The sequence below is a fragment of the Panthera pardus genome, unplaced genomic scaffold (genome assembly GCF_024362965.1).
Source record: "Panthera pardus isolate Hobbes unplaced genomic scaffold, ASM2436296v1 HiC_scaffold_6, whole genome shotgun sequence".
Classification (NCBI taxonomy): domain Eukaryota; kingdom Metazoa; phylum Chordata; class Mammalia; order Carnivora; family Felidae; genus Panthera; species Panthera pardus.
The window spans coordinates 17,867,182-17,894,727 of record NW_026526991.1 but is presented as its reverse complement, the minus strand read 5'-3'; the positions used below and the strand labels follow the sequence as shown (position 1 = coordinate 17,894,727).

General features: G+C 35.9%; 1 protein-coding gene across 5 annotated transcripts in view; it reads left to right on the top strand.

Moving 5' to 3' along the window:
- The window catches only part of HCFC2 (host cell factor C2), a 50,529-nt gene that overhangs the window by 18,289 nt on the left and 4,694 nt on the right, over positions 1–27,546 (top strand). The window contains exons 8-17 of one of the 5 annotated variants that reach the window (XM_019446627.2): positions 3,248–3,415; positions 3,960–4,012; positions 5,491–5,668; positions 9,721–9,924; positions 10,491–10,564; positions 12,525–12,662; positions 14,227–14,412; positions 14,811–14,849; positions 15,117–15,402; positions 16,621–23,812. In XM_019446627.2, the coding sequence (XP_019302172.2) occupies positions 3,248–3,415; positions 3,960–4,012; positions 5,491–5,668; positions 9,721–9,924; positions 10,491–10,564; positions 12,525–12,662; positions 14,227–14,412; positions 14,811–14,849; positions 15,117–15,402; positions 16,621–16,751 (1,457 nt within the window). In that variant the 3' untranslated portion in view covers positions 16,752–23,812. Of the gene's footprint in view, positions 1–3,247; positions 3,416–3,959; positions 4,013–5,490; positions 5,669–9,720; positions 9,925–10,490; positions 10,565–12,524; positions 12,663–14,226; positions 14,413–14,810; positions 14,850–15,116; positions 15,631–16,381; positions 23,813–27,546 lie in introns of those variants that run through there. The other 4 variants (XM_019446632.2, XM_019446631.2, XM_019446629.2 and 1 more) reach the window with 4 other exon arrangements.

Below are 27,546 nucleotides of genomic sequence, written 5' to 3'. Positions count from 1 at the left end.
GCATTAAGGAATCTACTCTTGAAATCATTGTTGCACTGTGTGCTAACTAATTTGGATGTAAATTTAAAAAAATAAAAAAATATAATTGAAAAAATAATAAATTGAACAACAAAGTTAGAGACTAAATGCTTTGTATGGAAGAAGCACATACTAGCAAGCGGGAAAGAAATATAGAAAATCCAACTTACTGTTGCATCTTTGAAATTGGGAGTTATTACCTGAAGTCCAAGGATAAACTTCAATCCCTGAGATTGGAAGAAAAAATGTGTGTGTATAAATTTTTCTTGGTAGTGAATACATCACTTGAAGCAGATTGTCTAAGCGATCTGTGACTTTTAAAAGATTAAAAATTACTGGCTCTGAATGGCCAGTTTTTCCATAAACCTTAGACGGTGTCAATTTAAAAGTTATCATGGCTACTGTCATAAAGTTGGAATTTAGATTTTGCTTCTCTTGATAAGTTGGCATGAATTTTGGGAACTGGGGAAATGAGGGCTCTTCATCTTGCTTTTTTTCACTTATAGTTAATCTTTGTGAATTTGATAGCATTTAAGAATAAATAATGCCATAAGGCTTTTTATTAAAAATAGTCCTTTGCTCCCACCTTCCTCTCATTTTCCTTGCTTCACAAGCATCTGCTTTCAACTCTGTTAAACAATCCTTTTGGGATTTCCTTCCATATTTCCATATAACATTAATATATTACTTTGATTTTTTTCAGTTTAGGCATAAAATGATCACTTTCTACTATAACAGTTAAGGATTTATCTCTTCTTCCCACCATTCCTTGCTTCTCTGCTCTATACCTTTCCTACCCTCATTCTCTCAATATGGTTATGCAGCAATTTTGTTAGATGAGTAGTCATTGTTTACATTATGACCATATAAACACTGTTCACAGGTGAGCCATGCCATGGATTAATAATTGTCATTTTTGTTTGTCTTTGATTTGTATGTATTTACCACCAATTCAGTCCATACTCTTTAATTTGTTTAAATCTTCTCTCATTATGGTTAGATGCATCAGATATATTCTATCATATTTCATCATCTTGAAGAAATTTCTCCTGGGGCTCCTGGTCTGGGTGGCTCAGTCAGTTAAGCATCCAACTCTTGGTTTCGGCTCATGTCATGATCTCTCTGACCCTCCCCTGCTCGTGCTCGCTCGCTCGCTCTCTCTCTCTCTCTCTCACTCTCTCTCAGAATAAATAAATAAACTAAAAAAAGAAAAGACAAGAACCGTCTCCTGCTCCAATCTGGGATGGTTGGCATGGTTCTCCTGCTCCACAAATCGTGCACAGCTATCGTCCTGGAGTCTCCCTTCATCATCTTCCTGGAGATATCTTCTGCCTCTCACCTGTGCCAGATTCCCTGTTGCTAGTTCCTGTATTTTTCCCTTTCTTAGTTAACTTTTTCTTTTTTTGTGGAACGCATCCCAGGAAAAGAGTGCATAGGAGATAAATTTATTTTCAGATCTTGCATTGTCTGGAAATATATTCAGTCTTCCTTCCATTTAATTGGCTATTTGCAGGGAAATAGAATTCGACACTGGATGTCATTACCCTTCAGAATTTTGAAAGCATTGTTATATTGTATTTAAGCTTCTAGTGTTTTTGTTGAGAAACCCAAACCACTTCTGATTTTTGTTCCTTTTTTTTAAAATTTACATATTTATTTTGAGAGAGAGAGTGTATGCAACAGAGGCAGACAGAGAGAGGGAGGGAGAGAATCCCAAGTAGGCTCTGCACTGTCAGTACAGAGCCCGATGCAGGCCTCGAACTCATTAACTGCAAGATCATGACCTGAGCCAAAACCAAGAGTCGAATGCTTAACCAACTAAGCCACCCAGGCACCCCTGATTTTTGTTTCTTTAAATGTGACCTTCCCCCTCACCTTTGATAGCTTTTGGGACTTTTGTCTCCATTATTCTTAAATTTCATGGTGATGTGCTTTGGTGCATCTATTTTTAACCCAGTGTGTTGAATACTCATTGGGCCCTTTTAGTCTGTAAACTCATGTTCTTCAGTTCTGGGAATTTTCTTGATTTATTTCATTGATGTGCACCCTTCTGTTTTCTCTATTTTCTCTTCATGTAAGCTTCTGTTGTGTAAGTAGTATACTTCTTGGACCTGTCTTCTTTTTGTTTCCTTATGTGGGTTGTCTTTAAGAAACATAAATAAACTGGGTTGTGAATAGGATCATGGAGGAATCTACATGGGGAATAGTTGAAGGAACTAGGCTTACTTATCCTCCAAATCATAGTCATCAGTTTTTTTCTGTAAAGGGTCAGATAGTAAATATTTTAGGCTTTGCAGGCCGCGTATGGTCTCTGTTATAACTATGTAACTCTGCTGCTGTAGAATGAAAACGGTCATAACTAATACATAAACAAATGAGCATGGCTGTGTTTCAACAAGACTTTAGTTACAAAAACAGGCATAGACTGGATCTAGCCCATAAGCCAGCCAGTTTGCTGACCCCTTCTCTAAAAGATACAAAAAAATAGATATCAGACATGTTCTATAATGATTAAAATATAGCTTATAGATATCAACTCACTAGGAGACTAAATTTTCTTATGTAACTGTCCAAAGATGGAATGTACTCCCTTAGGAATTGTGAGTTCCCTGAATTGGTAGGTAAACAAAAAGAGGACAAGGATGTTGTAGAAATAATCTCAGATCCTTCTTTCTAGTTCTAAAAGCCTATGATTGTTACTTGTTTTGGAAATGTTGTAATATTTTACATCAAAGTAGTTACCTGTTTGGGGTAGTACAAGTTTTGATAAAAGGGTATTAACTTCAAGAAGTTGTGTTTTCCCAAAATATCATGTCCAAATCATATTTGCTAACACTGACAGTATTTCTAACTTGTATGCTGTTGGCTGAAAATTGGCTCGTTCAATTAAAAACTTACATAGGTAAAATAATGTAGCTCTAACTATAAAATACTTGGTGCCCTGCCCCCACTTCTAGGATTAAATATTTTTTTCTGATTCTGGTGATCACATGGCTTGGAATTTTTCTCTCTATTTGTATAAGGAATTAAATAAATAAGTAGGACCAGAACCCCAAACTGTTTTCATTTGACCTACTATAGCTACGTTTATCTGAATACATCTCCCTGTGGGTAACCAGGTGAAATACTCATTGCTGATGTTTTCAGAGCCCCAGGCCCACACAAATTGTACAAGCAAACTCTTGATACATTTGAAACTTAAAAGTATAATATCAATATTGTTCTTTAGAGAAACCGCCGGCACCATCACAAGTACAGCTGATCAAAGCCACTACCAACTCTTTCCACGTCAAATGGGATGAAGTGCCTACAGTTGAGGGCTATCTTTTGCAGCTGAATACAGACTTGCCACACCAAACTGCATCATCAGATTCCTCACTGGCACCAAATCTACAAGGTAACATAATTTTCACCTGGAAGCTTGCATGTTCAGATGCTTTTTTAAAAAGTGACTACAGGAAAGCCTGTGATTAGGCCTACTTTTAAAAATGTTATGATGTGATGTTTTCTGCCTGGTTAATCAAATATGTTGCATTTCAGTTCCGAAACTTGCCTGTCTTCCCATCATGATGTGGTAGGTAGAACGCATAGACACATAGGATAGAATGTTTTTTCTGCAGTTCACTCTGATGTACTTCCTTGTTTCGACATGCTACCTGACTTCAGGAGATGGTTTTAATTAGCTTTCATAAATATTTCAGCTTTTTAAACAAGTATTCAAAGTAATAGGCACTTGGAAAGTAAAAGCAGATTTCATTTTACATGTTCTTTTGGAAAGGATTTCAATCAACCAGTAAGCAGACTATTAAGAAAATAGATTAACTTTGATAAAGATACTACTTTTTAAGCTTTAATACATAACTTTCAGAAATACTTGATTGTAATATATTTTATTGAAGCTAATTTAGAGCATGTCAGTCTGAACTTTCTCATTCCTACAGGAGTCAGAATGGACCCTCACAGACCAGGCAGTAATAGCACCGTTCCTAACAGTGTAAGTTAAAAAAAAAATTTATGATGGTAAATGAATGTTTATGGTTAGAGTCCCAATTTTTATTAATATTTGTAGCATATTGCCCTAGGACAGAGGTTCTTAACTCTGGCTGCATATTAGAATCACCTCTGAGATTAAAAAACAAACAAACATACACAGAATCCCAAGCCTTTCCCGAGATTTAGTGAATCACAATCTTTAGGATGATGCCCAGGTAACTCAGGTTTTAAGGAAAAGCTCCATAGAGCACTGTGGCACTGGCCTGGATTGAGAACCCCTAACCAGGAGACTAAAGTCTACCTTCATTGCACACAGCATCAGAGGCTAATCCATTATAATTTATACTTACAGTGTCTTGAAATCTGTATTTTGACATTTCTAAGTATCATACACACTCCTGTTTTAAGTTTCTAAAGATGTACTTCAAAAATGCATATGAAATATATTTCTTTACTATGTACTTCATTGGCCAAAGAATATGAGTTGCTAAGTTGAGCACTGATGTTTGTGAGGTTATTTCTTGTTTATGAAGTGCTTCACAGTAGGTATCTGTAGAGACTAATGAATAAGCTCACTAGGATTTACACTGGTTTTATATGGCAAGCTGCTGTCTGCATATACAGTAGATTCTTTTCAAGGGAAATGATGTAGGGATAAGCTCACGTGTTCTGAACATGGCTGTTGTGGACAAATATCCTAGAGCCATGAGAAGTTATAATTGACAGTGGAGACAGAAAAGTGACAAAAAACAGGTAAGTAGAAGGGGGCAGCAATATTGGGGTTTTTGAATGAAGCCAGGTAACTTTTATGGCTCAGTAGACCCATATATATTGCTGTATAGTAACTGATGTTGACCTTGATGACCTGAATTATCAGAAAGTTTAAATGTGTTCATTATAGTGTCTACAAGAAGGCAAAGAAAAACAGAATTAAAGAGACTGCTATTTAAAAATGTTTAATGGCAAAGAATATTGATATGTGTATGTATTAAATCTTGATATCTATTTGGAAACTCAGTCATATAGAATAATTCATTTGCTTGAACTGAGATTTTATTTTTAGGAGTCATCAGGTCTTTAAAATCCATGTTGACTTTGTTAAGAAAATTGGACAAATGTGTTAAACTCAGTAGCTCTGGTGTTGTCGCCTGTGCTGCATACATATTTACTTGCATACTAACTACCACTCATAAAACATAGTCTGGGGTCCCTCCCCCCCCCCCCAGAATATACCCTCCTATTCCCCTTTATAACTGGTCTTCTGAGAATGGAGATTAAGGGAGGAAATGGGTTTTTTAAACTGTTGTAAAATTTAAAGAATAATCCTATACAAATTAAGTGTATAATTTAAACTGTTTTATATCTTGGTAAATTTATTTTCAAAAGCATTCAAGTTGTAAATTATTTTGCTTGTTTTTCACATGTATTTCTATTTAACTGAACATTGCTTGCTACAATAAACTGTTTTATTTCTTATAGATCAGCGATACAACGAACAGTGCAAAAACTGAACATACACCTATGAAAGGAACTTCTGTGAAAAACAGACCAGATCTCAAAGCATCAACTGATTTTAATGCTGCTTTACATCCATCTATGGCAACTAATACTTCTAATCATAATAGTTGTGTCGTGGATATGTTAAGGAAAAATGAAGGTATAAAGATGGCATTTTTAAAAAATGTTTATTTATTTTGAGAGAGAGAGTGCGAGCAGGGGAGGGGCAGAGAGAGAGAGAGAATCCCAAGCAGGTTCCACGCCATCAGTGCAGAGCCCAACACAGGACTCGAAATCACAGACCATGAGATCATGACCTGAGCCAAAACTAAGAGTCAGATGCTTAATCAACTCATCCACTCAGGTGCCTCAAAGATGACACTTTAGGTAAAGCCAAAGCTTTTTATAATAACAATAGGGAATTATAGTCTCTGAAAAAGTAAATGTTGTATGGTTTTGATCCATTTTCAAAATAATAATAAACTAGCCACATTGACGCTAGTTAGAGTGATGTCAGGATACTAAGAAAGCACTGACCTGAATTGCAAAGCTTAGTTAGGTATGGAACTCAAATGAGGCAAGCTCTTGTATGACATTTGAGGTTGGCCAGTATGTTCAGTGTCACGTTCCCATTACTGTATTTTCTTAGCACTTAGAACTATCTGACATTATCTATTTGGGGCAGGGATTTTCTTGTTCATCTCTATTTCCTCAGCACCCAGATCCATGCTTGGTTAATAGTAGTCATTTAGTAAATATTTGTTTAGGAAATAACTGGATTATCCTCAGAAAGATAGTTCATTTATGAGAACTGTTGATTACATTCATGCGACAGCTTGTACTTTGGTGATCCTTATATTTAAAATGAGTTCATTTGAATATTCTGATGCCATTTCAGATACATTGTATCTGATTTCAGTATCTAAAGTTATTTTATAAATCTCATTCTGGTGTCCCTGACATAGAAACATGTGACTTTAGAAACGCCTGGGTGGCTCAGTTGGTTGAGCATCCAACTCTTGATTTCGGCCAAGGTCATGATCCCAGGGTTGTGGGATCAAGCCCTGTGTCGGGCTCCAGGCTGAGTGTGGAGCCTGCTTGGGATTCTCTCTCTCCCTCTGCCCCCCTACCTCACTTTTGTGTTCTGTCTCTAAAATTAAAAAAGAAAGAAAGAAAGAACGAAAAAGAAAGAAAGAAAGGAAACGTGACTTTATTTTTAATTTGAGAAAGTCATGACAGCTGATATAAATCTAATGCCTATTCAGTGATACAAACTTAACAAGATGAATATTATTTTTATTTCCATTTTTTTAAATGTTTATTTTTGGGAGACAGTGCAAGAGAGGAAGGGGCAGAGAGAGAGTGGGGTACAGAGGAGCCGAAGCAAGCTCCATGCTGACAGCAGAAAGCCCAATGTGGGGCTCAAACTCATGAACCATGAGATCGTGACTGGAGCCAAAGTCAGACACTTAATCAACTGAGCCACCCAGGCACACCTTTATTTCCATTTTTCTTAATGAGTCTGTGGTAGGTAAGAATATTCAATGAAAATAATTTCCTGTAATTTTTCCTTATTTCATCGCCTGTGCAAAAGGAGAGCACTTTTGTTTTATTGATTTTCAGGTGGAATCATTTGGTTAAAATTATAAAAGCCTGGTCCTGGACCTCAATTTATATTTCTTTCTTATAGTGATTTTCTATGTCTATCTTATAAAGAAGTTTATGCTCTTGAAAACAAATAAGAGCTTTGAGATTTCAGAATCTTAATGTACTCTAAATCGTATGTTGTAAGACAGTTTAGAAAAAATTAGTACGAAACAAATGGGAAAACCAGAGTGGTTGTACAGCGACAGTATCACTGACAGATCATAGACATTCAAATCTGTGAATGATTGGCTACCCAATCTCAGGTTAACAAGGGGAGATTGGACCTTTTTCTTTGTAGGTTGGAGTAGCTGGTATGTTTCAAAAGTGGAAGAGTGACATGATTAGTTGTTATTGTTGTTTTGGAAAGAACACTCTGGCCTCACCATCAGAAGAACTGGAGTAGGAAATGATTGGGAGGCTTCGTAGAAGGTTCTTTTGGGACTCTAAGAGATAACCAGAGACTGAAGCAGTGGGTGGAATGGAGAGGAGAGAATATATCATTTCTGAGAGTTTTAGAAACTAGCATCTATTACTAGCCTTGGAAACTGGTTGGATATGAGAAATAAAAACGAGTTTACCATGACTCCCAGTTTTTTGGTTGGATATTCAATGAGTGATGATACTCTTTATCAAGAAATGAAATATAGGAGCCAGAACAGATTTGGGAAAAAGGTAAGTTCAACTTTGAACTTAGTGTTTTTGAGACACTTGAGGAACATACTGGTAAAGATTTTTAATTGGCAGTTGGATATTTAGGTGTAGAGTCTAGGTGGTAATTTTTGGCTGGAGTATAAATTTAGAAATTAAGGGTAACTAAAATATAAGCACCACAAGGAGTAGTGACTTTATCTGACTTGTTCACTGTGAGATTCTTAGCACCTGGCAGTGTCCAGAATATATGTATTTGGGAGATGTATGATTTATGAATGGTAGTGAAAACATAGGAAAATATGTAAATGGAGAAAAGAGAAGGCTTGGGAACACCAGCATTTAAAAAGTCATCTGAAGAGAAGAAGCCAGCTACAGAGATTGAAAAGGGGTTCTTAAAAGGCCAGGAAAAGAACCAAGTAGATTGGTGTCCTGTTTTTTTTTTTTCTCAGTAGTGGTCATCTCAGTTTGTGTATGCATGTTTCTCTACCACACGATTATAACTTCATGAAGTATTAACCATGCCTGCTTTATTTCACCATTGTAGAAGCATGCACGATATCTGGTAAATAGTAAGTCCTCAGTATTGTGGAGTGAGGGGTGCCTAGGTGGCTCAGTTGGTTAAACATCCAACTCTTGATTTTGCTCAGGTCATAATTTCACAGTTCGTGGGATGGAACCCTGCTCAGGCTCTGCGCTGATGGCGTGCAGCCCACTTGGGTTTCTCTCTCTCTCTGCTCCTGCCCTGCTTGTTCTCTCTTTCTCTCTCGCTCTCTCTTTCAAAATAAATAAGCATAAAAAATATTGTGGAATGAGTAATTATAAGTCATAGAAAGAAACAACTTCAAAGAAGGAGTATGTGGTCGGCATTGTTTATGTTGCAGAAAGGTCAAGTAAGTGGAAATTGAAAAGCATCCCTTAGAAATCATTGACGTTTGCCAGAGCCATTTCATTAGAGTAGAGGGGTAGAAACCAAATTTGAGGAGGTCAGGGAAGTAGAGACTGCTCTGAAGGAATTAGTGAGGGGTAATGGCAACTGGAGAAGATTTGTGGGGTCAAAGAAGATGGGTGTTTTGTTTGCTTGAGAGACTTGATAATGTTTAAGGACTGAGCGCCAAAAACTGCTAATGAAAAAAGAATCTGAAAACCCTGAAGAGAAAGGAATGATTGATAAAAGAGGGTCCCAAAATATGGGGAAGGGATAGAACCAAGATCACAGGAGGATTGATTATCCTTCCTCTGGAGAGAGGTCAGTTTGTCCTCTAAAATGGAAGAGAAGATAGAAAGGATGGGCCCAATCATAAATGTGTTTCTAGTTTAGGGCAGAAGAAGGCAGAAAACTCAAGGCATTCATGCCTGATGACTTCTGTTTTTTCCCCTAAAGTGGGAGGCAAGGCATTTGATCTATGATTTAGAAGAGTCCAAGAACAATGATTCAGTGTTTAGAATGGAAGAAGGACCTGAGAAGTTGGACATCTGTTATCTATGTAGTACATTTTATTTTCTTTTTCTTTTCATTATTTTTTAAAAAATATTTATTTTAAGAGAGAGAGAGAGTGCATGAGCAGGAGAGGGGCAAAGAGAGAGGGAAAAAGAGAATCCCAAGCAGGCTCCATGCTGTCAGCGCAGAGCCCGACATGGGGCTCGATCTCAACAAACTGTGAGATCGTGACCTGAGCCGAAATCAAGAGTTAGAGCTCAACTGACTGAGCCACCCAGGTGCCCCTGTTGTCCACTTTATTTTTCTAAACATTTTATGTTTAGCCTAATGGTTAATTCATATGCATGACATTTGCAGTGCCTGTGTTTATGATTTTTAAAATTGAAATACCAAGAACGTGTGACAAGAACCATAATAAGATAGCACACTTATTGCAGGCGTTATGTTAATAATTGTTTTTCTCACTTTAATTTTAGGTCCTCATACTTCAGCAAATATAGGTGTTCTAAGTAGTTGCCTGGACTTAAGAACAGTAATCCCTGAAACTTCTGTATCCAGTTCTGTTTCCAGCGCACAAACTATGGTAACCCAGCAGACCATTAAAACTGAATCATCCAGTACAAATGGGGCAGTTGTTAAAGATGAAACTTCACTAACAACATTCAGTACCAAATCTGAAGGTTTGAAATGTGTTTCACATACTGTATTTTGAACCATTTGTGTATATAAATTCATCAAACTTACTTGTTTAGATGGGAATTGCATTTCATCTTGGATTGAGTTATATATAAACAGATAAAACATTCCAATTAAAATTATTATATAACATACTCTTCTGCCTTCCATAAAATATTTAAATCAGCACACACCAAAATACGTTCAGAATGTGTTTTTCCTACCGTGAATATATTCAGCAAATTTTTTTTCCATAGAAAAGATTTATTCTTTAGACTATGGGGTAACAATTCCTCCAGCTTGATAGATTTCTGATTTTATAAATTCTCGTTTCATTCTTTTGCTATAGGAATTGTGTTTCATCTTTGGTAAACGTTCTCTTAAGTTCTAGCTGGCCATCAAACCCTTGAGAAATGAACATTGTGAATGAATTTGAGTTAGAGGGTCCATATTTCTAATTATTGTGCTTTTCTCCCTGGGGCTATTTTTTTATGTTTATAAATTATATTTTAATGTGTCTGTTTGATAAGTGATCATGTAAGTCTTATATGATGAATTGTTTGGTTTTTAGTTGATGATACATGTGCCCTACCTGCAACTAAGATCAGCCGTGTGGAAACACAGGCCACAGCGATGTCATTTTCTGTAAGTACGTGACCTGAAGATCACTTGTGTTTACAGGTGGCCAAGTATGCTTTAAATGCTGAGCAACTTCAGCGTGAATTCATGAGAAGATTCTTGAGTGTCCTTTAGTAATGACTTGACATAGATTGAGAAATGAAGGCTTGAATAGGAAAATGTTTACAGTATACTGTTAAGTGAAAAAAAGCTGCACAAAAAATAATATAGATATGCTGTGGTCCCAATTTCATTAAAAGATTCACACAGTAGATACATTCCTACTCTCACGTGAATCCACATACATCCATACTACAATGCTGGATGACTTTCTTCAGGTTGTGCGACCATAGATGCTTTTTATTTTCTTCTTTGGGCCTTCAGTATTTTTGTATAGTGAAATGTGTTACTTTCATAATCAGAAATATGTGTGTGTGTGTGTGTGTGTGAACAAATATACGTATATATGTAAGTTACATTAGTGGTTTAAGAGTAAAAGGACATGGTACAGAATGGAAAACTTGAATGGCTCTATTACTAGCTACTTATTAGGAGAACAGCAGAATATTGCAATATTGGGTAGGCATACCTATTGGGTAGGCCAATAATCTACAACATGGCATCGTTTTATGAAAGGCCAGAACTGGTCTGCATGGCACCAAACTTAAAATGCTAGGAATGTGCCTCACAAGTATACACAACTGTCTTAATTACATAAATACAAGGGTAATACATATGTGTGTGTGTGCATGTGTGTGTATATACCTTTTAATTTATTTTAAAATGCTGAGTCATTTCAGCTTTATTGCTATGAGCAAGAGTTTTTATTTGACCTAATATTTACCTCTTAGAATCTTCAAGAATTATCTGTAGTTTTAGTTTCCTTTCAATCATGATTTTATGGATTTTGATCGTAGTTTTATCTTCATCAGCTTTCACCTTTCCAGAATGTTACGTTAAGTCCTAGAGTTCTTAGACTCAGGGAAAAATTATTAAAGGGAACGTTTTTCTCTTCAATCTGTCTTGCAGCACATCAGGCAGAATGGTATTTGTTATTTCAGTTGGAGCCAGTTGTTTTATAAAAGTTGTTGAAGAGAGTTTTTACAACTTTAAAAATGAAAACAAGTTTAAAGCTATTCCTTTTTTTAAAACCTTAAAGACTTTTCTAGTTAGCTCACTTTGTCATGTGTGATAGCCTAAATAACAAATAATGTGAATTATAAGCATGTACCTCTGCTGTTATATATTTAAGACAGAAATAAATAACTGAAGTGCACATTTGTTTTGAGCTTCTGGAAACAGTGTCTCATTTATAAAGAAGATGGCTTAAAAAGGTTAGTTCCAGGGATAAGTATAATTCACTTATCACTAAAAGTAGTTTAAGGTAGAGGAAGTGTATTTGTTTTAAAGCAAGGTAAAAAATGTAAAACTGTTTAACCTGCTCCTCTTTAGTATATACTAAAGTGTATTCAAATTGCATTTTAGTTTTGAACATTTTTTCTCCTTTTAGGTTTGGAGAATCACAGGTATTTCAAGTGCAAAGATCACTGAATTTCTGCTAGTTGTTTTTGAATCTAGAAATAAGCCAGCTTGGAATGAATTTTTCCTTATTTGCTCCTTTTGGAGCAAGGTATAATGTCACACTAAAGGGATTACATTTTCTGAGAGAGTCTCTGAAATGACAATGTTCTATAAAACAGCTGGCATTTTAACAAATCACTGATTGGAAAGCATGCTAACTCTAGCTAGGTTGATAGTCCAGAGCTACTGACTTGGAGAATGCCTGTCACTCCCCATGTTTGAATTGGCATCCCTGTTTCACTGTCAGTTGACCTAATCTGTTAAGAGTTTATTTACTTATGAGCTGTTAATGTTGTGGTGTTTACCCGTATACCTCCTTGTAGATCACTGCATGGATTTGTTAAATCTTGAAGTTTCTTATATGCTCAATAAGAGTCTTGATAAATTTTTCTTTCTCTAAAATTAGAAAGAGACTCCTTCAAATCCAGTGGCCACAGTGAAAGCAGGAGAACGACAGTGGTGTGATGTAGGAATTTTTAAAAATAACACAGCTTTGGTGAGCCAGTTTTATTTGCTGCCCAAAGGGAAGCAAAGCATCTCAAAGGTAGCTATTGATATGTTTTCTACACTGTGAGTTTGTAAGTGTCACAAATGAGGTCTTTTTTTATAACCCTGATTGAAGTCACTTTGGGATGAGTGAAATTGGGATCTGTTCACAGTCTATAATTAAGAGTTCTGTATGCCTTCTTATCTTGTATTCTTTTATAAGGCTCTTTTTATGGACTGTATCATAAGCAGGTCACTTAAAAAATCTTATACAATCACTGGGCTGGATTTTGAGTCAAAATTAATATGGTCTGGCCAGTACAGATAAGGATGTCTTTTAAATACCTCTAATTTTTTTATCTGGTATGTTTAGAGAATGGAACATTTTTTCTTAGAACTTTTTTAATTCCTGATTTCACAACTTAAAAAATTTAATAGCCCCTGTAGATGAAGGAATACAATCTAGTTTTCTCTTGATTCTGAAACCCCTTAAAGTGGAACTCATATATATAAACATTAACCCTCTAAGAATTATCAAATAGATAACAGCTCCAAAGCACTCTGAACTAATTTTTTTCTGGAATGGGGAATTTCAGAGAGTGAATTGCCAAGGAAATAGCTACTTAGTTTGACTCTCCCAAAGACCTGCACAAATGGATAATATATCATTTATCATTATATTTTAGTTTCTCTAATATTACCTCTGGCATCTCTCTTTTTCATATAGAATTTTTCCAATTGTTGACAAAAATGAAAATCCTGGTGAATAATTTGTTAGTATTATACCTAATGAAATTTCTGGCTGTAGCTTAATTTCATATATTAGAAATAACGATATCTAAGGGCCTAGTAATTACCTGTTTTTCCCAAAAGAAAAACAGCATAAAATTTAGAGTCAGTAAACTTGGGTTTGAATCATTAGTTCCAGCACTCAACAGTGTGACCTTGGAGAAGTCACTTGTTTAACCTGAGACTCAGTTTCCTCACTTATAAAATAAAAATGATAAAGCTCCCTTAAAAATGGGAATGATACATTAGGACTACCTGTCTCACAGTGGTGCAGTGAGAGGGAAAATATGGAAAAATTGTTTGAAAGTTATGAATGTTATGATCTTTCTACCCAGAGTATACAATCCAATTATTTAACATTTGTTCAGCATCTGCTGAATATTAATGTTTAAAATGCTCCATAATACATGCTGATCACTTCTTTTCTGGCAAGTTTGCTTGCCTGTATCCAAAGGGTATTGTTCCTGGTTAGACTGAGAAGAATTCCTCTGAGATTTCTATTCTAAGTTTATATGGACGGTTGTTTCTTTGCTTATAGTGGTTGTCAGTTTTTTTCTACCTTTACATTCTTCATGTGCAGAATATGCTTAAATTTCTTTTTATAATCAGTGGTTTTTAACTGGAAACATCACTTTTCCTCCAGATAAGAATCACTGATTTATAGGCTTAGTTGCTTTTGTATTTGGAGGGTTTATTCCATGTGTGACAGAGGGAAAAAATTAAATGTGAACTAGAACCTTAAAACATAATTAATTCTTTGAAAAGTTTTCTTGTTTAATGACAAAATAATTAATTGCACTTTTTCTTTGACTTTTGTATATGTTACATTTTAGATAGGAAATGCGGACGTACCTGACTACAGTTTACTTAAGAAACAAGATCTTGTTCCAGGCACAGGATACAGATTCAGGGTAGCAGCCATCAATGGATGTGGAATAGGCCCTTTCAGCAAAATCAGTGAATTTAAAACTTGTATTCCCGGTTTTCCTGGAGCTCCTTCTGCAGTCAGAATTTCAAAGGTGAGATGTCCGGTCAAGTCTTGGTGATTTATTTATTGAAAGTTTATACATGAAGTAAAACCATCAGTTTAGAGATTCTTGTTAGTAACCGATGAAATGAGAGGTATCTAAAAGGGGTATCTAAAAACCAATGTAACATTGTGTGTCAACACTATTTCAATTTTTGAAAAATTAAGTAATAAGTGGGGTGGATTAAAAGTTTAAAAAATATTGCTTGCTAATAACTCATAATTTTAAGGACCAAATTTCAAGCAGAATTACAGCATCCAAATTATAGAAAGTCAGAGAAATCTGGTATGCTTCTTAATATTAACTTTGTTCTTGTTGTATGGAACCAAAAAGTTTGTGTTGGAGAATTTTAATAGAACACATGAAATTGAATTATATTTTATCCTAAGGTCCTGCCCCTCTTTAGAGAAGAAAAGATCTGCTTTCAGGTAAGAAAAATCCCTTTCTTGGGATGGTATAGGCAGACATTTAAGCCTAGTTATGATATTGAAAAGTGGGCAATGAATTAAACATTGTAAATCCAACTAAGGTAAGTTTAAAAAAATCGGTAATAAAAGTTCTAATATCTAATGCAATTACTTTAGCAAAAAACAATATTTTGTGTTCTAAAGATAGACTCAACATTATAAGTGATATTAGAGAAAATTTCAGAACCTTTACCTGTTTTTGTTTTTGTTTTTTCTCCTCTCTTCAAGAATGTTGAGGGTATCCACCTTTCCTGGGAACCTCCAACTTCACCTTCTGGAAATATTTTGGAATATTCAGCCTACCTGGCTATCCGCACAGCACAAATACAAGATAATCCAAGTCAACTTGTGTTTATGAGGATTTATTGTGGTCTTAAGACATCATGTATAGTAACTGCTGGGCAACTTGCAAATGCACATATCGATTATACGTCCAGGCCTGCCATTGTGTTCAGGATATCAGCAAAGAATGAAAAGGGATATGGACCAGCTACGCAAGTTCGATGGCTTCAAGGTAACAATAAAAAAGCACCTTTAAATTGAGTTGTTTTTTTTGTTTTTTTTGTTTTTTTTTACTGAAGCTATTGTGATGATTATTTATTAGTAACTGGTTATGAAGATTTGTCATTTAAAAGAGTATTCTCTGACTGTATTTCTAGCACTTATGAGTTTGAGTTTGTAAGTTGTTCTTAAAATGTATTTGCTCAATTTTAGATCCAAATAAAAATAGAAAAGAAGCAAAGACTCTCTGAAAATTAGTGTATGGATTCGTCCTTACAGTTATATAACTGCTCTTTTATAAAGGAAAATAGTAAAATTAAGATAAAAGCTAGAAGGCTTTATTACCCCAATATCTTTTCTAAAGGCCATGTAACTCAGTCATCCTAGAGGTATTGAGATGATTCTAGTAACTGGCTGTTGTACACTGTGCTGTCTTACTTAGTAGATGTTCTCTCCATTGTAAAGGCCCTGTTTTTGAGTACTCCCTATAACTTTATTATTCTATATGAGCAGTGATTCTCTAACAACTGTCTTCTACTGGATAATATCTGTGATACTAATATTAGGAGCCGCTATTTGATTCATTTTTTTTTCTTTACCTACAGTTAGCACAGAGCTTAAGAAATTAAAAAAGAAAGAGGCGAGTTTAGAAACTCTGGTTTTGAATTTTCTTTATTTTCCAAGAATCATGGCAAAATACAAAAAGAGTAGTGGGTTTTCTTGATTCATACCAGGCTGATACATTGGAATATATTTTTGGCCAAAGCACTTAATGTACCTGGTTTTTGATTTCCTCATTAATACAAGAGGGAGTTAAAAGAATTTACATATAAGGTTTCTTTCAGCACTAAAATGCTGTCTTTTCATCAGAAGCAAAGTATATCTGTGAACATTTTAGCAAGTGTTTTAATGGCTCTAACTTTGCTTTTGCTGAAACTAAAACATGCGGAATTTAAAATTCAAAATTGAAGTACATGTCCTCTTTATTGCAGAAGGAAAGAAGCACCTTAACAGGACACAAGTTTTGAAATAGTGTTTTAAACATTTGTAAGATTTTTGTAAATGCTCTAAATGTTTTATTTTTGCATTGTTTTTACCTCAAAATTGTATAAACTTTTTTACAACTGAAAAATAAGCATTAGACAGCTTACTCAGGTCCCATTGCAACCTTAAAGATGCAGATAGGCATTATGGATACTCTGCCACAGGTAGCTTGTTTTGAACCTTTTAGGAATTTCCCGGTTCTGCTGCCGATACAAATCTGGAGTGAATATACAGAGCAATATAACCGCAGAAAAGATGGTTCAAACTAAGAGCCGTAATAACTGCAGGGGCCCAGGCCTATCTATTTCTACCATGTGACCTTATGCCAGGTCAGGTGGACTGAGTAGCTGTGTCCTCGAGCTTCACGTATAATACTCCCGGCCACGATGGATTTAATTATCCAGGATTGATATATATGTATGTTCCAGTTACTAATTTAAAGTGTATAGAATATTTTAATATATAATTTTTGTAAAGAACTGGGATTTTTATACTACAGTATTTGTAATTAATGTGTCTCACTAATTAAGTTTCTCTTGAAGAAAATATGCAAGCTGTTAGACACATAATGAGTGATTTCCAAACTCTAAAGGTAAAATAAATGCACTACTCTGGTGTTATTAGAATACCTTTTTTGTGGCTGTATGAATCCTAAATCTTTAAATGTGTATTTTTACAAACAATGTTTACAAGGAGCTTCTCTGGTTTGTTGTCTCAGCACCTCCCTTGGTGAGAGCTTCATTCTGCATTTGTTAAATTCATATGCTTTGCTTTTAGCATATGCTTGCTTTTTGCACTAGTAGAATTTTAACTTACCTCATTATTATGTTTGTAATCATTTGTATAGCTTCCATAATATGTCTGGTATAGGCTAAACAAATACTTAACCAAAGTTAAAATAAATGGTAAGCAGTTTTGCACATATTAAATGCTAGGGTTTTTTGTGTATATATGTGTGTTTAGTTATAAAAAGAGTAAGAATGAAAAGTTATAGTAAGTATATGTTTCAAGTCCAATTATTTTAATGATTTATCTGCTTTATTAGAAAAAGGTCTGGCTTTTAACTCCTTATTCTCTGCATTAATTAACAATTTGCATCTTGAAGCACTTCCCTTAATGACAAGGACGAAGTTGACTTTAAGCAAAGAATAGAATATTTGTTTGAGTGTGCACATTTGTAACTATTTAGTATTTGGTTTAGTTTACTTTGCTTATATGCCTCTGTTGTGCTATGAACCTGTGGTTCTAAATACATCTTATTTTCTAGAGAGAAAGGCAGTCTTGCTATATACCAAGGGATTTGTGAAAATAACAAATGTTTTTACTTTGACAATTAGCCCAGATTCTGTTATCGTTTTGTTTTGTTTTGTTTTTTGGCATTTGTGCATTAAGCACTGGTCATATTTATTGGTGACTGAAAGATGCCATTGAGAGATCTCTGTGGCTTGACATTCATAGTTAATAACAGATCTTTAAGCTGCGTGTTCATGAATAGAATGTAGTAGGGTAAATAACAAGAGAAGTGCATTTAGCTTCCTATGATTTGCACATTTTCTAAGCGAAGATCCCTTTGAGTAGCAGTGGGCTAGATCATGCAGGTATCTTTCATATGAGGATTTACACTGAGTTAAATGACTCTTTACTCCTCCTTGCTGAATAAGCAATTCAGATGTACAAGCCTTTGTGCCATAGTCCTCTACCTGGGCTCTACAACTTTGGTTCACATATGTAGTAAAAAGATTTTGATGTTGCATGCTCTTAGAATTATATTTTCTAAGATATTGTATTGGCTTTGTTTTAGCTTAGTAAACTGTCTTGGCAGTTTAACTAGAAATAGGGTATTATAAACTCACTGTTATCTGCATTAAAAAAACAACAACAATCTGATTGCATGTATGAGGCCCCCTTGCTCTATAACCCAATTACATAAATATAATCATCTCTAAGCAGGTGAAACTGTTGACCTGTTATTTCAAAGACTTGTAGTCTAGCCAAGATTTCTTCTGGTTAGAGGTCTGGTCTATTATAACTGAAGGTATTTTTATTTTAAAAAATTGCAGCACTTGTAGCATCAAAATCACTTGTAACATTGCCTATGAAGAGATAATTAGGTTGAAAGTTATTGCAGTAATCTGCCCATGAATGAAATAGGTTGCAAAATAGACTTGGTCTTTGACTGCTTAAGGTATAAACTGACAGTTACATTTCCCAAGACTGATTTTAGGCAGTTTTATGTATTATGTACCAATGATGTGTAAAATAAAGCACCTTTTCTATTATAACCAATTACAGGTGTTATTTGTTTTGAACTATATGAGAGAAAAATTAGTGATGGATGGCAGAGTAAATCTGTAAAATGTTGATTTTATATCGTTCACTTAAAATAATATAGGCAGTCTCATAAAGAGTAGATTGTATCCGAAAACTTGTTTTTAAGTTAGTGAATTGTGTTTGGGAGTCATTTTCTCATAGAAATGTAAAGCCTGTCTCTCTAACCCTTACTGTGGCTGAGCTAGTAAGTAAAAAGGCACCTGGCTCCAGGAGACAAATCTAAACTGTTGTCATCTCTTTTGTCCTCTAGTCGCTTTTAATTTTTTGTCTTTATGCTTTTCACCCATTTAATTCACAGCAGCCAGACTTCTGTCCTGCTACTCCATCAAAACGGCTCTAGCAAAGGTCAGGGATAACTTCTCATTTCCCAAATCTAGTGATTTCTCTTGTCATTCGTAACTTAACCATTCCCTGGACACTTGGACATTTTCTTGGTTTCTATGCTACCGCTAGCTCTTCCTTCCCGTAACTCCTCCTGTCTGTAGGCCCCTTTTCTACTCGCCCCTGCCTTCATTTGTTTTTTTCAAGATTCACGTCCTTTTTCAAGATTTCAAGATGAAGCGTTTCCTGACATGCTCCATTTCCAGGTAGATTTGACCCCTTTGTCTTATGCCCCCACTGTCCTTTGTCAAATCTTCTGTCATAGCTGCCTAAAAAACATTGTGTCCTTACTTGTTAGCATTGTTCTCTCCCTCTGCCAGATGGTAGGTCTTTGAGGCAGAGAGTGGGTCTTTCTATTTCTCACATATCAGCCATTTAACTGGTACTTAAATATGTGTTAACATGATTAAGGAAAATTGTCACCTTCACATTTCTCCATATTCTCACTCCCCTCTCTCAAATTGGGGTCAGAGTGGGAGGAAGGCTTTGATAGGGAAACAGATTTTAGCTCTTACTTCGGTTCCTAAGAGTTCTGGGATAAATAAAGAATATGTCACATATATACTGGGCTAAACGGGATTTAACATAGGTATGTATAGGTCTCAAGCAGAAGTCTTTGACCTAAAAAGATCTGAGCATTTAGTGAGATTGGTAGGTATTGCTGGGTTATGATTTTTAATATTGGATGAAATGGAAAATGAGCTAAAAATATTTCCAAACTATTTCCTTATAGGAAAGCCATGGACTCTTGTCTAACATTAGAAAAAACAACCTACCTATTTGATATTAAGCACTGGGACTGCTGGAAGACATGGAACACCAGCATTAATACATATCAAGTCAGGCCACTATTGTCACCTCCAAGCTTATAGGACAAAGGTTTCTTACACCACTAGAAAACAACATGACATTGGCACAACTTCCTTCCAGGTTTCCCAGTTAGAGTTGGGATTCCATACTATTCCTGTAACTCAAGAAGACTCTTTTTTCTTTTCTTTCTTTTTTTTTTTTTTTAATCATGCCTGAAAAAACATGAAATACAACATTCTGGGGAGAAAAATTTCTATAAACTGAATGAAGAAAGAAAAGGCTTTAAGATCCAAGGATATCAGCCTCCTTGTTCAGAATAGATTTCTGTATCTTATTAGTATCTATTTGCTTCTTTCCTATCCTCTGAGGAGCTAAAATCAAGAAATGTCCACTTGTGAGATTGTTCATTTCAGCAAGGTCATCTGAAACAGAGTGTGAGGTTCTTTTGTGTATTTAGTACCTTGGATAAATTGAATTGAACAAGGGCCTGATACTTAAAGGCCATCATATTTGCAATCTGACTACTAGTAATGCCAGTGTCTCAAATTCAAAAGTCTTGAGAATACAGGTTATAAAGCCTTTGGCCTTAGATAGAGAGAAGGTTAGGAAGTCACAGGTATGAGGCAGTAGAGACAACAGAAGGATTCTCTATTTCCTGTTTTGATTTTGCTGGTTCAACAAAAAGTCTTTGCAGAGTATTTAGAGATGTCAGGGTGTTTACTCCTGAAGATAAAAAAAAAAATGTAGAAAGTATGAGTTTGTGTTATATCAGTTATGAAAGCTATTACAGAGAAGGAAATGGCCCCCTTCCTACCCACCTCCCCCTTCCTGGTCTCCTTACCACCCAGGGACAAAAAGCTAAAGGAGGAGAACTGAGGAAGGCACAGGAGAACCTGTGCCTGAGCATTTGCAGGTTAAAAAGAAAAGGTAGGACTTGTATTTGTTTTTGAACATGGAATAACTCTATCCACTAGTTAATCATGGTCCAACAAATATCCAGCTGTGACCAAGAGGATCACTCATTCCTTGTATCTGGGGAGACAGAGTGGAAGTTCCTTAAGAACTTGAGAAAGGTTCCCTCCTAATTTCTCTGTTTCTTACTGGAGAGGGAGGAAAAAGCTGCCAGTATATTAATGACCGCCCATCATAATAAAGGTGTGGGTGTGATACTTAGGGCAGCATAGCGTGTAAGAGAGTGGGCAGAGTTCTGAAGGTCCGACTTTCTGATATAAAAGTCATCCTGCCCTGGGGGGTGCAAGATGGACCGGAGTAGCTGGACCCTTAGCTCACCCCACCCCTCCTCTACAGTCATCCTGCCACCACTTGCAGTTTAGCGCCCCCTGGTGGTGTTGTCCCTTCCACTTTAAATAAAGGTGAGATTTTAGGTCTTGTAGCTGCCTGGGATTTTTAAAATAGCTACAGCGATATCTGGAACTTTCCAGTGTGTTGGCCCTGTGTTAGACCCAGTGGGGGCGAGATTGGGCCTGGAGAATACACTTTGGACTTCCCCATTTTCTGGGAATGGGTTGCAGTCCTTTTGCTGCCAGGCCTGATCTACCTCTTGAAGCAACTCACCCAAGATAATAACTTTAGCTTGCCGTTTGGGGAAAGGGGATGGATGGAATGTTTCAAGATGTTTGTTTTTTTTTTTTTCTTTTTTTCAAGTTTTGAAATTGTGTAACAAATTTATGGCTATTTTCCTGAATCAGGAAAAATTGCACCTTAACTATCCCTTATTTAATCTGTGCAGTGTCACTGCCAGCAATGACCTTGGCAAAGTCACGATTACAAAATTGTTATGACATTTGTGTGATCAGCCTGACACTGTTATTGACCAATGTGGAGAAACAATAACTACCATGCACTTTCTGTATTTGGGGGGTTACTTAATACATAAATACATTATTAGGAGAATGTGCCAAAGGGAATTTGTACTATTGAAAGTCAGCAGAATTCAGTAAAGAGGCAGCGTCTCCATCCATTTATTTTGGAATTTGCATCACCTGTCTCTATTTTCTGCTTTATACAAGAGATTACACCCAGTGTACAAGTAACCGGTTAACCAGTGTCATGTCGGTGACTCTGATTCATCCTGGCAGAGCAGGACTGTAATACTCCCATCTCGTTGGATCTGAACCTTTGGGAAACTGGTTAACTTCCGTGAGGAGTAGCGCATCTCATCCCTCTTTTTCTATTATCAGGTGCTTCTTCCCTACCAGTTAAAACAATTAGCTGATTTGCAGTGCACAGCAGTAGCTGAAATACGAGATGTTCCCTCTCTTTATTGATGAAATTATGTATTAAATAACCTTATAGCTTTTTTCTTTTAAAATATTTCTTGTGAAATAAAATGATCACACATGTATTCAACCTTCAGCATAAGAACTAGAACATTCTCAGATACCCAGAATGCCCCTATTTTTCCTCCCCCCCCCCCCCACACTGGATAAGGTAAACATTATTCTGGATTTTTTTGTTAATAATTCCCATGTTTTTATTTATGGTTCTACCATCTATGTATGTATCCCTAATAGTATGCTGTTTAGATTTACCTGGTTTTTAACTTTCATGTAAATGGTTCCCTCCTGCATTATATCCTTCTGTGACTTTTTTCAGGCATTGGTTTTGAAATTCCCATCCGTGTTTATGCATATAACCACATTTCATTTGTTCTCACCGCTGTATCGTATTCCATTTTGTGGCTCTCCCACACTTTACTTATCTGTTCTTCTGTTCATGGAGATTTGGATTGTTTTCCATTTTGAGCTATCAAACAGTGCTGCCCGGAACATTCTGCCAATTACAATGGAAGCTCCATGTGGGCAGGGATTTTGTCTGTTTTGTCTGATCTTGTCTGTTGAGACACTCACGATGTCTAGGACAATGGAGGGCACATGGCGATGCTCAATAAATATTTGAGGAATGAATGAATTCTTGTACCTTTCCCCTGGCGCACATGTACAAGATTTGCTCCAGGGAGGTTGTGTTCAAAGTATGGTCCAGGGACCCTTTCAGGGGCTCTGTGAGGACAAAATTATTTTCATAAAATTACTAAAACATTATTTGTCCTTTTCACTGTCATTTTTCATGAGTTTATGTATTTTTCCAGAAATGATGACATCATCACTCTGACAGCTAATCAAGTGTATACTTGTGTATTTTTGTGTTTTGAAAATGCCTCTTTTAATTTTCAATTTGGTAAATATTGATAAATATAACCCACAAAAACAACTGATTTTTGAGGTCCTCAGTATTTTTTAAGGATGCAAAGAGGTTCTGAGACCAAAAATTTGAGAACCACAGCTCTAAGAAGCAGGTTTTGCTCGGTCATGCTGAACTGTTTCTGAAAGCATTTGTACCAGTTTACGTTCCCCCCTGGCAATGGTTGAGTGCCATTGTTCCATATCTTAGCAAACACTTGGTCTTGACTATCTTTCCTATTTGCCAATTGGGTGGTGATTATATGGTGTCTTACTGTGGGTTTAATTTGCATTTCCCTGATTACTAATGAAATTGAGGGTTTTTTTTTTTTTAAATATATAAATGTGTTTCCTCTTATGTGAAGTACTTATTCATGTCTTTTCCCCATTTTTGTATTAGGTGTGTCTTTTTTTCATTGATTCATAGGATTTCTTTATAAATTCTGGGTACCAGTCCTTCGTCAGTTTAACATGTTGTATATATATCTTCTCCCAGTTTGTGTATTATCTTTTGTAATTGTATTGAATCTGTTGATCAGCCTGGAGAAAATTGATGTCTTTTCAGCAATAAGTCTTCCTAGCCAAAAACACTGTGTTCCATTTATTTGGTCTTCTTTTAATATCTCTCAATAAACTTTAATGATTTTTCTCCATAAAGGCCTTCATGTATTATATTAGATTTCTTCCTATGAATTTTTATATATTTTTAATGCTATGGTAAATTTTTAAATTTTTTCTATTCTAACTGGTTGTTTCTAATATAGATCATGTGCTATGTGTTGATTTTGGATCCAGCAGCCATGCTAAATTTTTATTCTAATAATGTATTTAGATGCTCTTGACTTTTTTAATACAATCATTATCGGCAAGTAGTGAGAATTTTCTTCCTTTATGATGCTTCTGCCTTTAAAAAATCATCTTCTTTAGTTTCTGCACTGGCTATGACCTGTAGTACAATGTTGAAAAGAACTGATAGTGAACTGATAGTGAACATCCTTGTTTTAAACATCCCAGTTTAAAGGGAATGCTTTCAACATTTCAGTAATTTTTTTCCCCTGTAAATGGCCTTTATCAATTAAGAAGATTCTCTTCTATTTCTGCTTTGCTAATAGTTTTATTATGAATGGGTGTTGAATTTTATTGAATGCTTTTTTCTCATCTATTTACATGATTGAATGTTTTTTGATGTTAATGTATTAAGTAATGGTGGCTGACTTTATTATTGAACCAACCTTTAATTCCAGGATAAAGCAACTTGGTCATGGTGTGTGTGTTTTATAATACATTGCTGGACTCAGTTTGCCAATATTTTGTTTAGGATTTTTGCTTCTGTATTCATGAGTAAAACTAGCTTATAGTACTTCTTTTATGCTCCATCATTGACTAGTTTTGAGGTATACTAGCCTCATCAAATGAGTTTTTCAATTGTCTGGAAGAGTTCAAGATTGGAACGAGTCTTTAAAACCATTTGGTCTGGGCGCCTGGGTGGCTCAGTCAGTTAAGTGTCTGACTTAGGCTCGGGTCATGATCTCATGGTTCATGAGTTCAAGCCCCACATCATGCTCTCCACTGTCAGCATGGAGCCTGTTTTGGATCCTCTGTCCCCCTTTCTCTCTGTCCTTCTCCCACTTGTGTGTGTGCTCTCTCTCAAAAAATAAATAAACTTTAAAAAAAAACATTTGGTCATTAAGAGAAGATTTTTAACTATTGATTCCATTTCTTTACAGATCATAGGAATATTAGGATTTTATATTATTGAGTCAATTTCATTAAGTTCAATAAATTTTTCTAACACGTCTCCATTTCATTAAGTTTTTTGATATGAAGTAATCCATATTTATGTTTTTAGTTTCCTCGGCATCTGTAGTTATGACCCATTTTCATTCCTGTGAGTTTATTTTGTGCCTTCTCATTTGATTAACCCAGAGGTTTGAATATTTAATCCATTGTTATTTTAAAAGTAGATTTCTAAATGCTAAAAGTGCATTATGGTTGTCTTAATCTTTATTTCTAATATTTTAATGGCAAATATGAGCTACAATATTTTAATTTTCTGAAATTTGAGACTAGCTTTATGATTTATGTGATCAATTTTCATATATGCTCCATGTATACTTGAAAAGAGTGTGCATTCCCCACTTGTTGAGTATGGTGTCTATTAAATCAAACTTGTCAGTCATGCTGTACAAATCTTCTCTTTACTGATTTACTTGATACTTGATTTATTTATAGAAGAGTCTCAAGATCTCATTATAACTAGATTTCTCAATTTCTCATGAAGTTCTGTTTGCTTTTTCTTTTGGCTTTATTATTAAATGCATATTAATTTAGAATTTTTGGATCTTCCTTGGTGATTTAAACCTGTTATAATTATGTAGTGACTGTTATCTCTATTAATGCTCATTGCCTTCTGTCATCGTTGTTGTTGTTGCTGTAGCAATATTTTGGTTAGTTTTTATCTGAATATCATCGATCTTTCTTTGACCTTATATTTTGAGTTTGCAAGAGACACAATACAAAGATAAGGCCAAAGAAAATTTGCCCTTTTAACTGGATACTTAAGTACATTTATATCCATAGTGATTACAGATATAAGTTGGGTTTATTTCTAGGTCCTCATCATAAATATATCTTTTAATTGTCCACTCCCCACTTTTAGCTTTGTCTTTCATTTTCTTATTCTTTTCTCCCCTCCTGTTTTTTTGGGTTTTTTTTAGTTTTCAATTATTATTTTTTTCTTATGAACTCTGTTTGGCTTATAAATTTTATTTGTTCTGTGTATTCTTTTGCTCCTTACTCATATTTTCTATGCTTCTATTCCTTTACATATCAATTTCCATGTGTTGGTACCAATATTAAGAGTCTTCGTGGGTGATTTTGTTGTATAAGCTGTGTTTTTGTTTTCTTGTTTTTTTTCACTTATGGTACCATTTTCCTTTCAACTTACTTTTGTTAGAAAATAGGGGTTATTTGAAGTATGGACTAAAATTGAGACCTTTAAGGGAGTATGTTTGCTCCGCCAGATACCCAGAGACTACGAACCTGAGAGCATTTTAAATATTCATTTATTTTGAGAGGGAGAGACAGAGCTGGGGATGGGCAGAGAGAGAGGCAGAGAAAATCCCAAGCAGGCTCTATGTTGTGGGTGCAGAGCCCGATGCAGGGCTTGATCTCACAAACTGAGATTGTGACCTGAGCCAAAATCAGAAGTGGGATGTTTAACCAACTGAGCCACCCAGGCATCTCTGAGAGCACTTTATATTACCAGCTTGATGGTTCTGTGATTTCAGATCACAGACCTTGAGTGCTGGTCTGTAATTACGAATTTGAGGTTGTAGTCGTTATTTATCCCCTGCTACCCGCACCAAAATCGCAACAGGCAAGGTTCCTTGCTGCCCATTTCTCTGTGGCGGTCCTACCAGACTCCAGCCTAGGTGAGCCTTAGGCTTTATGTCCAGTCCCCCTCCACTCCCATCAGTTCATGGTCTCCAGAGTTCAACAGAACTCTTGGGGCAAAAGCAGGCTTTGGTGCTGGCTTACCTCACAGCTTTCCTGTTTTCACTTCATTTTTGTGGAGTTTTGCCTACTTTCGTGTCAATGCAGTGATATATTTTAAATATATTATCTAATATTACTTTGTCTTATTCAGCATTTGCATTCGTTTTGTTTTTAGTGAGAGAGAGAGAGAGAGAGAGAGAGCACGCGCATGAGTTGGGGAGAAGAGCAGAGGGAGAGAAAGCAGGCTCCATGCTCAACGCAGAGCCCAATATGGGGCTCGATCCTACAACCCTGGGTTCATGACCTAAGCTGAAATCGAGAATCGGATGCTTAACCGAATGAGCTAGTCAGGCGCCCCCGGCATTTGGTTTTTTTGAACCAGGAGTCATTGAGGGTATCTAGACTGCCTTACTCTCAAGAAATGAAGTCTAAACTAGAATTTGTTTCCCTCTGCCCTTGATGTGAGTATTCCTGCTCACACAGCAGTTTGTGCTCCATAAAAAACTATAGGTTGCTTAGTTCTCTCCTTCACACTGTCCTGCAGGGTAATACTCCTGTGGTATGGGTACTGCTACTTGCAAGGTTGGGAATGTACACAAAGAACCCATTTTTTTAAAGTTCTACTTTTCCTCCAAAGTGAGGAATGACTCTGCCATTTTCTTAAATGGCTGTTAGCTCAAATATTTCTTTCTGTTCTTTGATTAGAGATTGCTTTGGTCTGAGATAAGGATTTGGTCTTGGTCTCTTGCAGACCAGAATATTGGGCATTATGTATGCGAGAATAGGCCCCCTTGGCATACCTGCCCTGGCTGTAAGGCACCATCCGTTATGACTTGTCTTTGCCTAGTGATGTGTTTTGTTTTTTAATTTTTAAAATATTTTTTAAAATTTAT